Source organism: Salvelinus namaycush, chromosome 26 (genome assembly GCF_016432855.1).
Source record: "Salvelinus namaycush isolate Seneca chromosome 26, SaNama_1.0, whole genome shotgun sequence".
NCBI classification, from domain to species: domain Eukaryota; kingdom Metazoa; phylum Chordata; class Actinopteri; order Salmoniformes; family Salmonidae; genus Salvelinus; species Salvelinus namaycush.
The window spans coordinates 36001946-36018620 of NC_052332.1; the positions used below are offsets into that span (position 1 = coordinate 36001946).

Sequence of the window (16675 nt, forward strand, 5' to 3'; positions counted from 1 at the left end):
TAATCTACACATAATACCCCATAATCACAAAGCGAAAACAGGTTTTTTGAAATATTTGCTAATTTATTAAACATAAAAAACAAATACCTTATTTACATAAGTATTCAGACCCTTTGCTATGAGACTCGAAATTGAACTCAAGTGCATCCTGTTTCCACTGATCATCCTTGAGATGTTTCTACTTGATTGGAGTCCACCTGTGGCAAATTCAATTGATTGGACATGATTTGGAAAGGCACACACCCGTCTATATAAGGTCTTACAGTTGACAGTGCATGTCAGAGCAAAAACCAAGTCATGATGTCGAAGGAATGTATGTAGAGTGCCAAGACAGGATTGTGTCGAGGTACAGATCTGGGGAAGGGTACCAAAACATTTCTGCAGCATTGAAGGTTCCCAAGATTACAGTGGCCTCCATCATTGTTAAATAAAAGAAGTTTGGAACAACCAAGACTCTTCCTAGAGCTGGCCGCCCAGCCAAACTGAGCAATCAGGAAGGTGACCACCAACCCGATTGTCATTCTGACAGAGCTCCAGAGTTCCTCTGTGGAGATGGGAGAAACTTCTAGAAGACAACCATCTCTGCAGCACTCCACCAATCAGGCCTTTATGGTAGAGTGGCCAGACAGAAGCCACTCCTCAGTAAAAGGCACATGACCACCTGCTTAGAGTTTGCCAAAAGGCACCTAAAGGACTCTTAGGCCAAGATTCTCTGGTCTGATGAAACCAAGATTGAACTCTTTGGACTGAATGCCAAGCGTCATGTCTTGAGGAAACCTGGCACCATCCCTACGGTGAAGCGTGGTGGCAGCATCATGCTGTGGGCATGTTTTTCAGCGGCAGGGACTGGGAGACTAGTCAGGATCGGGGGAAGATGAACGTGGAAAAGTACAGAGAGATCCTTGATGAAAACCTGCTCCAAAGTTCTCAGGACCTCAGACTGGGGCGAAGGTTCACCTTCCAACACGACAATGACCCTAAGCACATAGCCAAGACAACACAGATGTAACTTTAGGACAAGGCTCTGAATGTCCTTGAGTGGCCAAGCCAGAGCCCGGACTTGAACCCAATCAAGTATCTCTGGAGAGACCTGAAAATAGCTCCATCCAACCTGACAGAGTTGCAGAGAAGAATGAGAGAAACTCCCCAAATACAGGTGTGCCAATCTTGTAGCATCATACCCAAGAAGACTCGAGGCTGTAATCATTGCCAAAGGTGCTTCAACAAAGTACTGACTAAAGGGTCTGAATACTTATGTAAATGTGATATTTCAGTTTTTATATTTAAAAAAAATCTACAATCCTGTTTTTGCTTTGTCACTATAGGATATTGTGTGTAGATTGATGAGGGAAAAAAACGATTTAATCCATTTTAGAATAAGGATGTAACGTAACAAAATGTGAAATAAATAATTCAATACTTTTTCGATTTCATTGTATTTCCATTGTGAATTCATGCAGCATATCTTGACAGACTATATCATATAATTTGACCACATCGGTGCATTTGTTACAATAATAATCCACATATAGGACAGTAATTTGTTAAATTAGAGACCCGTAGGAAAGTGAAACCATTGTAGACATACTATAAAAAACTGAGATAATGGGAAATCGGATGAGAGATGGTTGATCTTGGTCTATTGGAAGATTTGGCATGCTTCATTTCGCAGAGAGCGTGGTTTTAGAGACAGGTGGGTTTTTAAAGGTGGGACTTTTTTTGCAGAAAGAACAGATTGGCTCATCAGATATTGTTTCTCAAAACTATTCTCATAATATTTTTGCGATGACTTATAACCTACTTTAAAAAGGCAAACACATGCCATTCAGGTGCACATCCAAGTGCTATCCACCCTTGGGTTTTTGGTAACGGGCACTTTTGGTATTTGGTATATTATTAGGACCCCATTAGCTGTTGTGAAAGTGGCAGCTTCTCTTCCTGGAGAAAACATGACATAATACAGAACAGTAATAGACAAGAACAGCTCAAGGACAGAACTACATACATTTTAAAATGGCACACACAGCCTACATATTAACACATACTGTACACCCAATATATCTAGGTCAAATAGGGGAGAGGCATTGTGCCATGAGCTGTTGCTTTATCTGTGAACAGCAAAACCAGGTTTGCTGTTCATTTGAGCAATATGAGATGGGAAAGGAGTTCCGTGCAATAATGGTTCTATATAATACTGTACTCTTTCTTGGAATTTGTTCTGGATTTGGGGACTTTGAAAAGATTCCTGGTGCCATGTCTGCTGGGGTAAGTGTGTGTGTCAGAGCTGTGTAAGTTGACTATGGAAACAATTTTGAATTTTCAACACAATGTTTCTTATAAAATGAAGAAGTGATGCAGTCAGTCTCTCCTCAACTCTTAGCCAAAAGAGACTGGCATGGATAGAATTTATATTAGGCTTCTGATTACAATGAAGAGCAAGACGTGCTGCTCTGTTCTGGAACAGCTGCAGCTTAACTAGGTCTTTGTTTGCAGCACTGGACCACATGACCACAGGACAATAATCAAGATAAGACCAAACTAGAGTCTGCAGCACTTGCTTTTTGAAGTGTTGTATATTCCCCATGGGTTTTAAAGGGATGAATTTGACCCTATATGGTTTCAAATTAAAATAGTTAAGGTCATGCACGAGCGCTAAGGCTGAGAACAATTAGTATATATCAATGGTGATACCCTACCAGTGTGCGTATAATGATAGTAGGATTGTTTGATAAATAACACTTTTTCTAAGCATACGAACATTCTAAATTCCGTTCGAAAGTTATATTTTAGAATATTTTTTATGCAATATTGATAAATGACGCCCCCGGACTTCCTGACAGGCCGACCCCAGGTGCTGAAGATAGGCAACAACATCGCTACCACGCTGATCCTCAACATGGGTGCCCAACAGGGGTACGTGCTTAGCCCCCTCCTGTACTCCCTGTTCACCCATGACTGTATGGTCATGGGAGATGACCTAGAGATGAACATACTTTGGTGCGAAAAGTGCAAATCAATCCCAGAACAACAGCAAAGGACCTTGTGAAGATGCTGGAGGAAACGGGTACAAAAGTATCTATATCCACAGTAAAACGAGTCCTATTTCGACATAACCTGAAAGGCCGCTCAGCATGGAAGAAGCCACTGCTCCAAAACCACCATAAAAAAGCCAGACTACGGTTTGCAACTGAACATGGGGACAAAGATCATACTTTTTGGAGCAATGTCCTCTGGTCTGATGAAACAAAAATAGAACTGTTTGGCCATAATGACCATCGTTATGTTTGGAGGAAAAAGGGGGAGGCTTGCAAGCCGAAGTTCACTATCCCAATTGTGAAGCACGGGGGTGGCAGCATCATGTTGCGGGGGTGGATTGCTGCAGGAGGGACTGGTGCACTTCACAAAATAGATTGCATCATGAGGCAGGGAAATTATGTGGATATATTGAAGCAGCATCTCAAGACATCAGTCAGGAAGTTAAAGCTTAGTCGTAAGTGGGTCGTCCAAATGGACAATGACCCCAAGCATACTTCCAAAGTTATGGCAAAATGGCTCAAGGACAACAAAGTCAAGGTATCGGAGTGGCCATCACATAGCCCTGACCTCAATCCCATAGAAAATTTGCGGGCAGAACTGAAAAAGCGTGTGCTAGCAAGGAGGCCTACCAACCTGACTCAGTTACATCAGCTCTGTCAGGAAGAATGGGCCAAAATTCACCCAACTTATTGTGGGAAGCTTGTGGAAGGTTACCTGAAACGTTTGACCCAAGTTAAACAATTTAAAGGCAATGCTACCAAATACTAATTAAGTGTATGTAAACTTCTGACCCACTGGGAATGTGATGAAAGAAATGAAAGCTGAAAGAAATCTTTCTCTGCTATTATTCTGACATTTCACATTCTTAAAATAAAGTGGTGATCCTAACTAATTCCTAAAACAGGGAATTTCTACTAGGATTAAATGTCAGGTATTGTGAAAAACTGAGTTTAAATGTATTTGGCTAAGGTGTATGTAAACTTCCGACTTCAGCTGTACATATGAGATGAGTAATAATGTAAACATTATTAAAGTCCCTTCACACCGACAGTGTGGTGAAGGAGGGGGCAACAGCAACTCCTCTTCAACCTCAGGAGGCTGAAGAAATTTGGCTTGGCCACCGGAGCCATGGTCTGTTCACCCCACTACCATCTAGAAGGTGGAGACAGTACAGGTGCATCAAAGCTGGGACAGGCAGACTGATAAACAGCTTCTATCACCAGACCATCAGACTGTTCAACAGCCACCACTAGACTGCCTCTGCCTAGTGCCCTGCCATCTGCCCAGTACCCTACTCTGCCCCTGTCACTGTCACCAGACGGCTACCACCGGGTACTCTACCCTGCAACATAGGGTCTGCAGCTCTATGTACATAGTAATTGTCACTGGTCACTTTAATAATGTTTCCATACTATTTATATATCTACTGCTGTCCTAAATGTTTTCTTTTTTCATTTATTTTTTATTAGTGTGTGCTTATTGACACTTACTGCATTGATTGATATGAACTTGGAACATAAGCATTTTGCTGCTCTGTTTTTTTCTGCGAGAGGACACTTTACAGAGAAATGTCCCCTGATCTCCCCGTGTCCTCATTGCCCCCCCCCCCCCCCCCCCCCCACTCACACACAGAAATGTAGCATATTAATTGCAAAAGATGGATAATAATTTCAAAAGAGGGATTTATTGAAAAATAGGCTAGGCTTTATTTTCCCCTGAGTGTAGGCGTGAAATGCAAACACCCTATGCATAGTGCAAATGGGGTTAACTCACTTGGTGGGAATTGTAACGGGACTCATATAGCGAGTATTGCTACACTGCCTCCTCCAAACAGGAAGTCACCTCCCGTGCTTTGACTACTCAGTCCCCCCAAATGTCCGGACCCTGCACTCCGATTGCCCCACTTCCGCCATCCCACTTCTGACACAACGTAGCGAACGTCGGGGCAGGGAAGCGAACGGCACCAATGGATCTGTTTAAACGTTTAAGTGCCTTGCTATAGGGCACAACGGTAGTAGATGGCAACTAGGATACTGATACATTCCTGACCTGCCAAGATTGTGTGAACAAAATTAAACAGAATTATTTACTGTATCACTACTGTCAACATATTATTCAATCTTCTAACACACACACACACACACACATTAATTCACACAGAGCAAGAATCAGAATTAATGACATCAATAATTAATTAATCAGAAGGAATGATATCAAGTTGGCTATAATTGCTCATAATATATGTGGTATTTATTGTGTAAACATAACTACCATGTCCTTGCATATGTTGTTCATTAACGAATAATGTAACAGAGTAATGAAATTGTACTCCGTCTCTGGAGTGGTTTTCAGCGAACGTGTATGACCACATCCCCGAGACACACGAGCCACCGTGGTGCTTTTACGCACTCATCGCGTGGAACATGTGCGCTCGAGGAGCGTGGCCACGCCTCTGAAATGCTTTCACATGTTGCCGCACACGTTCATACCGTTCGTCCCCTAGCAAAACTCAAATCTGTGGTCTCTCGTCCACGTGGGTCTCGCTGTAGCTGCTTCACAGCACACCTGAGAAAATACCCGACACGATTATGACGATGTCTCATTCATAAACTCTTAGTCCAGTTTAATCTCAAATGCAACATGGTGCCATCCCTACATTAATGCTATTGAGCCTAGTGTGAGCTATATGGACACGTAAAAAATATATGCCTTGCTCATTGTCATTTGGTAATGTATCTATGAATAGCCTACTGCCCACGTGTGTTATAGCGTTGTGTGTGTGTGTATGTGTGTGCGTCTGTGGCAGACACATGCGCTCCCCTACACTTCGCTCTGATTTTAGCCTAAATCCCGCCTACAATCAGTATACCTCCTCACGTGGATTAAACCATGTTGCCGCCCGCACACGTGTTTACGCACGGGATTGGCCACAGCACTGCTGTCTATGATGGATACGTCACTGCTGACCGGGGCATCACCACTAGGCTATTACTATTCAGATTAGGAGGAGGGTCTATGCGTAATGAACATCATCATGGACGCTTTTTGTACAGCTCGGACGGAATATTGAACAGACGGGGCGTATAGGTACATTGCTAGTTACAATGTATCGACTCGAGAACTCAGCGACAACATTAACGGGTGTTTGAAATACTTTTACATTGTTATTCTGGATGAGGATGCCCTACCGAGCAGGAGGTAAAACATTTTTCTACAGGATGGTACCCTAGCTAGGACTTGAAACTTGAGGAAAATAGTTATCTACATGATTCAAAGATGCTTTGGTTGGTATCTGCCTATAGACTGAACGCTTGTCAGGTCCTAGGGCGGGGAGGTTGACAAGGCAGAAGGTTTAAGGACAAGGACAGAATAAATGGTAAGACAAATTATAATATTGGCTTCATGATAATTATACCTCATGCATGCATATCTCCAAATATCAACAGTTTAATAATTTAAGGATTTTGTTCCAATATCCCCAACTCTATAGACTACTGTTTAAATAGGTCACGCTACCAATTTGGTGCCTTTTGTGAAGTGTAACTTGGTTCCAAATAATAACTTTGTTCAACTTCATATTTTTTTTTTCTCCCATTTTATGAGTTTTTTCTTCTTCTACAGTAAGTACCTATTAATTAAGTACCAACTAAAGTAACAGGGTTGACCTCAGTCTTGATTTCATCTAAAATCAAACGTAAATCCCCTTGTGACGGGGGATTGGAAGCTTGTTGTGTGCAACAGGGAGTGGCAATTGAATGCAAGCTTCACAAAGAACATTTTATTGTTAAAACATTCTAGCATGTCTACCTATGGGTAACTGGGTTGACGTGTTATACCCGACCCCAGGGCCATGCACAGACCTTTTGGGGGGCAGGTGCTGAAACTGTAAAAAGGGCACCAAAAAAAAAATATATTCGACAACTGTGGTCACAGACTTGTTGAGCAATTATGACTTGTATTATTTAGTTACGTAAAAACAATAGATGGTTGATCCTAATGGTTAATTCATTAAATAACACATATGTAATGTAGATTTAATGAGGCAGGCAGTGGATTCAGAAGAACAATGACAAAAACTGTACGTTTTATTTTACCCAGAACAAAAGGGCACTTTAGAGACTGGAAGGGAAAAGGGGCATGTGCTCTGTACAGGTAGAGCCCTGTCTGTGCACGTGCCTGCTCGACCCGCTCAGTTTTCCACCACAAAACACCAGAAAATGTCCAAAAAAGAGTAGAACCAGCTCACCTGCTTTTACACTATGGCTTGACTATTAGTTAAATGTCTCTTTAAAAAGGAATAGTTTCACCATATTAATGTGAGAGTTCAGTTCACGTAACAGGTAAACAAATCACGAATTACATGAAATAAATAATAATCTTCAGAAATTACTTTTTCAAAGCAGGAGCATAACTAGGGTTTTACAATGATGGTACAAACTTGGAGAAATGTTGGGGTTCAGTGGGTCACAGAGGGTGCACAGAGGGACATGTCAAAATGCTGAATTTTGGCACTTTAGCAAGTCTGATTTATTTAATTATCCATGTGGTCTATATTAATAGGGCACTTCATTTAATATAAAAGGCTTTTAAAATTCAATATTGGTGCACAACTTCTACTAAAAATATCAAAGGGATGCAAAAGGCACTCTTTTGGTGGAACGACCCAAATACTACTTTATGAAAACCTAGTGAGGGCTTTTAGTCATTTGCTTATGCCTAGCTGACTAAACTCAACTCCACGATTTATGATGGAGTTGAACAGCGGCTATTATGGGCGAACTTGACCTCTGACGTCACATAAAAATGAAGTTTCTATCAAAAACGACTGATTTCAGCACCCTGATTTCAGCTCCCTGATTTCAGCACCCTGATTTTAGCACCCTGATTTCTGTGTATTCTTTGGATGCTGAAATCAGTCGTTTTTTGATAAAAACTTCATTTTTATGTGACGTCAGAGGTCAAGTTCGCCCATAATAGCCGCTGCTCAACTCCATCATAAATCGCGGAGTTGAGTTTTTAACCTTTATTTAACTAGGCAAGTCAGTTAAAACCTCTTAAGGATCGGAGGATCAAATTTCGCCCAAAATGCCATACCCTAATCTAACTGCCTGTAGGTCAGGACCTGAAGCAAGGATATGCATATTCTTCATACCATTTCAAAGGAAACACTGAAGTTTGTGGAAATGTGGAATGAATGTAGGAGAATATAACACATTAGATCTGGTAAAAGATATTACAAAGAAAAAATATATGTATTGTAATGAAACAGGCAGGGAGCAGGTCTCGAACCCTCAACCTTCTAGCACGAAGTCCAGCGCGCTATCGACTGTGCCGCAAAAGCATGCTCGATCGGCAGAGTCGATTTCCGCGCTTATAAACCCAGGGTCGTTACACTACTCCCTCCTTTCAAAGAGCGCATCCTCACGCTAGCTTGCGACTCTACGTCTTACAGGAACGCGCTCACCGGCCAAGCACACGCACTGTTGTGGATGCAAGGTCCAATCCCACTTCTAATACCAATGTAATGAAACAGGCAGGGAGCAGGTCTCGAACCCTCGACCTTCTAGCACGAAGTCCAGCGCGCTATTGACTGTGCAGCAAAAGCATGCTCGATTGGCAGAGTCGATTTCCGCGCTTATAAACCCAGGGTCATTACAATATATATATATATTTTTTTCATCATCTTTGAAATGCAAGAGAAAGTCATTATCTGACTTAGGACTCTAGGCACAATTAAAATGTTGGCCACTAGATGGCAGCAGTGTATGTGCAAAGTTTCGGACTGATCCAATGAACCATTGCATTTCTGTTTAAAATGTTGTATCAAGTCTGCCCAAATGTGCCTAATTGGTCAATATTTACATTTTCGAGTACATAACTGTGCACTCTCAAACAATAGCATGGTATGTTTTCACTGTAATAGCTACTGTAAATTGGACAGTGCAGTTAGATTAACAATCATTTAAGCTTTCTGCCCATATAAGATATGTCTATGTCTTGGGACATTTTCTTTTAACTTACAACATCATGCTAATAACATTAGTGCAACCGTCCCAAGGGTGGGACACTGATCTGTAGAGATGTTTATTAAGTACAAATTCTTATTTACAATGACGGCCTACCCTGGCCAAACCCAGACGACTCTGGGCCAATCACGGCCGGTTGTGATACAGCCTGGAATCGAACCAGGGTGTGTAGTGACGCCTCTAGCACTGAGATGCAGTGCCTTAGACCCGCTGCGCCACTCGGGAGTTTAATCGTCTAGATTATGATAATGACAAACAAACTAAATTGTTATGTGTACTTGGCAATGCTTTCAGATTAAGATGATGATAAATATCATTCTGTGCATAGTGCACACGTGTCAATGGGGGTTGTTATTTCTATGTAGCAGCTATAGTGCCACTGCCAGCCAGCAATTACGTAACACGGTTGGAGGAGGTACTTTACACAGAGCCTGTCTAGCCACAGATGATCTTATCAAGTTACTCCTCCCTCATCCGTGTGCAGGTCCTAGGGTGTTTACTCATAGGCTACGCCACGTTACAGCGGCTTATAGCAAACATGTGAGCCTTTACTCAGCGCTGCTTACTCCAATTACTCGCTATTCAAGTCATGCTGGATGGGCATTGTGGTGATGTAGGTTTGTATAGCCTTTAAAAAAAATGTGGCAACAGCAAATAGCTTAGACCATTAGGAAGTAAGGAAATGGTGTCCCATGTTTCTCCCCACATTCGTGATCCATAAACTGATAGAACTGTAAGATGTAGGCTAATGAAAAAGTTATATTTGATGTCCTTAATCAATCAATCTCTTGGGGACATTATTCTATCGTGTTGGTATTCCAGCATACATATCTATTCTGATACCCTCAGGTTGAGCTTTAATAGTGATAAGCTGGGGATCATTTAGTTCGCAGGTCTGTTATATAAAGTGGAGCTGGTGTCATGTATGTGCTGGTGAAGCCTGTAATGTCGAAATGCGTAGCTTTTTTTTTTTTGCAATAAAGAAGCATTTTTTTGTCCTCCCCAAGAGTGTCTTAATATCTCTTGTGCATCCAGTTTGTTCTTCAGTTCATATGCTTCTTTTAGACTATGAGGCAACAACCATGTACTTTTCTCCTTGTACACACTAGCCATCCATGCCCAAATCACAGTAGGGATAAATGAAAGCATCTTTACTCTACTGAGTTATAGCTGAACCAGCCACGTAGCCCAGCATTAGTCATCAAATTGATCAGGAGGACACCTGGTCCCATTGCGGTGTACATGTTTCTCACTGCTCTCCTCCCTGAAGGTCCGTGATGCCAAAGGAGCAGGCACATTTTGGGGAGCGGCCCGAGCGCGTACCCCAGGGCACCTCTAAGAATGCCAAGGATAAGAGTAACAGTGCCACTCTGCGGGCATCCCAGTGTGGCACTCACAGAGACCAGGAGGGTAGGAGAATGGGCATGAACGGGAGGATGTCCCGGTCTGACTCGGAGAAGGACTCAGAGAAAGACTCGGGATACTCTGGTGAGTAACTCTCTACTTTTGGCCACAAGAGATATTTTCTTTTTGTCCCCCAGAAAACATTGGCACCATGTGGCCCAGGGTTGGGGTCAATTTGAATTGGCCCATAGAGATGTATAGAGATCATTACATGGAAATAACTAATTTTGCATGGACACTGCCATTGAGGGCTTCCGCCATTTTAAAGTAGTCAACTGTGTGGGGATTCCTATGAGTTGGCAACCATTAGCCAATGATCAGAGTATTGTCTTCTTTAAATTGGGTTGCGTATGGTTTGTAAATGGCTTTAAGCTATATGACCGCCATCTAGTGGCCACAAAAAAGTTATGACACAAGATTTACTGCAGGTGGCAGTAAGTCGCCAATATTAGCCTTACACTTTTTCAAACGTCAAAAGAATACAAAAAGGGACTGCTTTAAAATGGAGATAGCCTCAATGGCGCTGCCCATGATGTTACAGACAACATAATGGCACAGATACAACGTTGTGTTCTCTACACATCTCTATGAATTGGCCACACCCCACAGGAAGCTAAATTTGAATTGAAGGAAGTAGAATTTAATTCAAAGCATTTCAAACCAATTCAACTGAGACGTAAAACATGAAAGTCTCATTCATTTGACAAATCTTTTATTAAAATGATATGCCACCAATTCATGCAAAGAATACACATACCATTTAAAATATTAGTTTGATTATAACTCAGATGTCAAACAGTATTTTCTTTGTAATGAGATGTTATATTGTTCCCTTCCATACTGCAGTGTTTGATTATTGCATTATGGGAATGTATTTTATTTTTATTTTTTTACATTAAGGGAATTATTATAGACAACCTACAACATGATCTTAACATATTTACAGACCACTGTAATTGTTTAAAATAGTTTTAGGAGAATGAGTTGTAAAAATTTAATATTTCAACCTTATGCTACATGGTATTGGTAACCATACATTATGTAAAAAATAAACATTACTATGGTGCTGTGTAGAATAAATAAGCCATTTGAATTTCATTAAATTAAATTATACTTCCTTAAATTAAATTCAAATTCTGCTTCCTGTAGGGCGTGGCCAATTCAAATTCAAGAATTTAATCGGAATCAAAGAGCAATTCGCAACTCAATTAAGAATTATCTCCAACCCTGATGTGGGTCCAATGCAGGCTCAAATATTGATCCCATGTAGCATGGCCATATAGGGCCGATGCGACTTTGTTCATCAGCGTTACATTGGCCCTAATGCCCTCACTTTGTGTGAGAAGCCCATATCTGGTGAGGGTAGCCCTCACTTTGCCTGCAATAAGCGCACCCTTTTCGATCAACTGCCATTATTGGGCTTGTTTGTGTACCAATATGAGTTCATGGTCTTGGCCCTACATAAAAACAGTTTACAACCAGGAAATGGAATCATTAAAACGTTGGCACCAGCTGGGTTTGCGTACAGCACGTACTGAAGGAAAGGGGGATACCTAGTGAGTTGCACAACTGAATGCATTCAACCGAAACGTCTTCCACATTTAACCCTACCGATCTGAATCAGAGGAGTCATACTGGCATCATACATTCACCCAGCTACCTTAAGATGAATTGCACCAACTAAGTCGCTCTGGATAGGAGCGTCTGTTAAATGACCCATGTATATAGTGGCTGTGTCAACAGGATGAATCTCCTCCCTCTTTCGTTTCTCTCCCTTTATCTCTATCTCTTACTCTTTCCCCTTTCTCTCTCTCTCTCTCTCTGTCCTTCTCTCTCTCTCTCCACCCCTCTTCCTCTTTCCCAGAGACTGGTTCGGACTCGGTGCAGAATGATCTGGATGACCAGCGTAGCAGCGTAAGTGAGGCCTACCGAGCCCACAGCAGTAGCAGCTCCCTGGGCCACAACATGCCCCTGTTTGAGGAGCAAAACCCCATCTACGTCATCAAGAACCTGGTGGTTAAACCGGTGAGACACTTTGGTTAGCATTGTAGATTACCATAATGTTTGGTGACCCTTGGGACAATAGTTTGTTCAAAGCATCCTTTCCTCTACCTCGTCCTGCTCCTGTTTGTTTAATCTGATCTGTGAATGTAACCACCTCTCCATGTCTTCTCTGTCACAATACACCCCTGGTTATAACCTCCTGATGGTATAGTCTGGACCAGAGCAACTACTGCACAGAACCCTGGCATGGGGGGGAGGATGGGACAGTCTGTCTGGTTCCAAGGCCCCCACCCAGCTCCTACTCATCCAAAAACCAGGGGTACCCTCCCCCGTCCCTGCCCCCAACAATCTGCCTGATCCACAGGGCCAGTCCAAGAAAGGGGGCAGTAGAAGCAACAAGAACCATAACAGCAAGAACTCGTACCTACCCATCCTCAACTCCTACCCCCGCATTGCCCCCCACCCGAGGAAGGAAGGCTCAGAGCAGAGCAGAGAGGGTGCAGGGGATGTGAAGGAGAGAAGCATAGAGGGCCAGAGCCGGAGCAAGAGGGTGTGTACGGAGGACAAGAGAGAAGCAGTGTCCACCACCACTCATCTTCGACCACAGCAGCACCAACACCACCAGCAAGAGAGCAGAACCCAATCCCATTACAAAGTCAGCAGTAGCCGAAGCTCCTCATCCCACCTCCCTCACCATTCCATGGGTGGCCCTGCCTCCTCCACCCAGCAGGGATCTCACTACTGCCACCAACATGCCAAACCCAGCCCCTCTCCCTCCCACTCCAACAGTTTTGGCTCCCCATCCGTCATCAGCTCCCAAACATCCTCGTCCTCCTCGTCCTCCGCCGACAGCTGGGCCCCACAGGCCTCGGTAGACCTGTCCGACTGCTTGTCTGACTGCTCGTTGGTGCGTCAGCGGCGCTTCCTCAACACGGCAGAGATCCTGAGCCAGTCGGGTCTGCTGGCCATCACGCTGCGCACCAAGGAGCTGCTGCGCCAGAATGCCGCCACCGAGAAAGAGCTGGCCCAGCTCCGCCAGCACGCACAGCTACTCTGCTTGGCGGCCCAGACCGGCCAAGAGGCCACCCAGCAAGGACCTAACGAAGATCCCAGCCCCATGGACAAGCTGTTCCAAGCCATGTCCCAGTCGAGACGCTACCCGAGCCTCGACTGGACCTACTTTAATGCCAACAGCAACAACCATCCTGAGAAAGGAGACGAGGCTGAGAAAGACAGCAGGGACAGTAATAATAACGACAAGCATAGCCCGTCTCAGAACCCGGTGGCGGCGGCGCCCCTGGGTAACCATGACGATGTCACTTCCCCTCCGTCGCCAATTTTCGCCCTGTCTCCTGACCCAGAGGACTGTCCCGATGTTCTCGCCAGCCTGCTCTCCATCTCTCCATCTCCCCATTCCCAAGGGCGGGGCCAGAGACATGGGGGCAGCGCTAAGCACCTGTGTGACCTCACCATGCCCCCGGATAGCTCCACCCACCGGGCCTATTTACTCTAACTCTTATGGGGAGGGGCTTCCGTGGGGGACGTTTTGACAAAGGAGCATATGCCACTGTAGGGGGAGAAGCTAAGGAGAGAGGGGAATGCACTGAACTGTGCAAAACTGTTAATACCCGATCTTAACTGTATTACATCTGATGAACTCTTTTTTTTTTGTTTTTTTACTGTTGACTCTACTACCACACTTAAATAATTATCACAATATTGTTTATTTTATTGATCTAATTAGCCAGGGTATTTCAATAATGAGAAAATACAAATATGCTTCTTAGGGGACGTTGTAAACAAACATGAGGGTCCATGAATGGATTATCCAATTCAGTACATTAAGTTCCAGCACATCTATCATTAAATGTATGGAATATAATTATTCTGCTCGGGCCCTTTTTAAACATAGAAAGGTTCCCTCGGTTGTAGTTTGCTTAAAACCCTTGGTAAAACGATAACAGCACACTAGGATACTAGGGGCGGACAAGCTTTTCAACATAATGGGAAAATGAACACAGACCATCCCATTAACCTTTTGCTCAGGCTTTCAGATGCTCCTTAAAACCTCTTCAGTGTCGCTGACAGTGTGAAAGGGGACTTTGACCTCCACCTACCGTAGGGGTAGTCTCCCATGAACCCCCTCATGCCATGGTCAGTGCTACTGTGCTCTCTGGTCATTTTGAGGGTTAAAGCCATTCTCAGAATAAAGAATGGCATGCATGTAGCCTAGTATATTGCAGCTCTGAAGTGCTTTATATATTGTGGGTCATGTTCTCTCTTTGTTCAGTCATATTATCAGCCAGCACTTGTTGTAGAAAGTTTTGGATGTGCATATTTTGCACGCTTCATTGAATCGAAGGACATGGGATGGGAAGAGATTCTCTGGTGTAACATGAGACTAGAGTCAGATATCATGGAGACAGACACTGTACTAGAAGCACATTGGTCATAATATCCTGATTGAAATGTAGTTAGGCTATACAGTAGTCAGACTATTTTGATGTGCATGGCACTGGGATATCACTGGCTATTTCTGTATAATTTGGTATGCTCCTTCGATCCTATTTGTAAGTGTGTCACCTAAAATGCAGTATGATTGGATTATGGTATTGTGGGTATGGGCACGGACATGTAATATATGTTTGTCTGCAGCTTTATGGTGGATTAAAGGGGAAATCTGCATTTCAAACAACAAAGTTTTTGCCCCGTCGCTCGTTTGGTAAAAAGCTGAGGGACGGGGCTAAAGAAATGTAACCACTCTCAAATGAATAGACATAGCTATGGATGCAAGGACTGAACATCATTGAGATTAACATTATAGTTTTAACCATGTTTTGAGGCTATAAGTGTTTTTTTCTTTTACAATTAATTGTTTACAAACAACAGATTATAAAAAGGTTATATTTTCAGTTCAGATGGGATACTAGAGTTGAAGTTCATGAGGCATTTACACTGTGTACAAAACATTAAGAACGACTTCCTAATATTGAGTTGCACTTTCATCTGAATTCACCTGGTCAGTCGGTCATGGAATATTATATTAGTCAAGAATCAATAGCATCATTCATTGGAAAGTCAAATGTACGTAGCAATCGCAGCTTGTACAGTTGTGAAATTTGACTGGTTCTATGAAAACACAAAAACTATAGGACTTCAGTTATTGTAGATAGAATTAGAAGTGATTTTGAAGATTATATAAAATGTATACAATTGTGTCAAACCAAGTGTTGTTCCCTCCTGCTTCAGGCGCCTGAACACATAGGCATTAAGATGATGTAATAAAGAGCTCCAATTCATTCAATAAATACAAATGACTTCAAGTTCATTTATTTGGAGGTCTGTGTTGTGGTTTAATGTGGGTAATATGGTGATATTCACATCGTTGCTTAACTATTTACATAATCAGAATTACGTAAGTGACATGGAAAAGCCACTGAGTACTTCTGACCGACACAAACACAGCCAGGAATAAAAGACAGGCACTATAACAAATGTACTAATCACAGCCATGAATAAAAGTTAGTCACCAAAGCAGTAATCAATAAGCTGGAACATGTGGATCCCTCTTTGGCCCTCTGGCACAGGGGCTATTATCTACAGAACTTTAGCACGTCAGATGTGTCAACAACAAAGTGTTCCAGAACGGAACCCCGAGTCAGGGTGAAGGTGACAGCATCTTGTTTTGTGTCTGTAGTTTGTTTCTCAGGAGGACCACCCTGGATAAACTTCACATACTGTAGATAGTGAACCTGGAACTGCCCAGAGATAATGCAGAGATAATGAAGACAATGAAGAAACAGTCAGACTGACACCTGATCTTTAACTGGAGGGACACATGTTGCAAGGACCAAACAGCCGTCTTGTTCTTAGACGTCTGAGGCATTGACCTGCTCACTGTCTTAGTCTACCTGGTTTCTCTAGTGAGGCTTCTCAAGCCAACATGAGTGTCTGGGAGTACGCCTGAGGTCATGGACTCCTCTACGTCTGGAGTACTTTCTGAGGTCATGGACTCCTCTGTCTGGAGTACTTTCTGAGGTCATGGACTCCTTCGCCTGGAGTATGCTTGAGGTCATGGACTCCTATGTCTGGAGTATGTCTGAGGTCATGGACTCCTTGAACTGCTGATATGAGGAGTGGACTGGGAGACGGAGGACGAGAGTGCAAGGTACAGCGTGGAGAACACCTGTCTCTCCCCCCCCGAG

The 16675-nt window shown here is 43.1% G+C and overlaps 1 protein-coding gene across 1 annotated transcript; it reads left to right on the forward strand.

Moving 5' to 3' along the window:
- Positions 1-6123: 6123 nt before the first annotated feature.
- On the forward strand, positions 6124-15770 carry LOC120021902 (CLOCK-interacting pacemaker-like). Its single transcript, XM_038965742.1, has 4 exons — positions 6124-6234; positions 10333-10550; positions 12331-12491; positions 12682-15770. Exons 2-4 carry the CDS (start codon positions 10340-10342, stop codon positions 13981-13983), a joined length of 1674 nt encoding a protein of 557 aa, XP_038821670.1. The 5' UTR covers positions 6124-6234; positions 10333-10339; the 3' UTR covers positions 13984-15770.
- Positions 15771-16675: the final 905 nt, after the last annotated feature.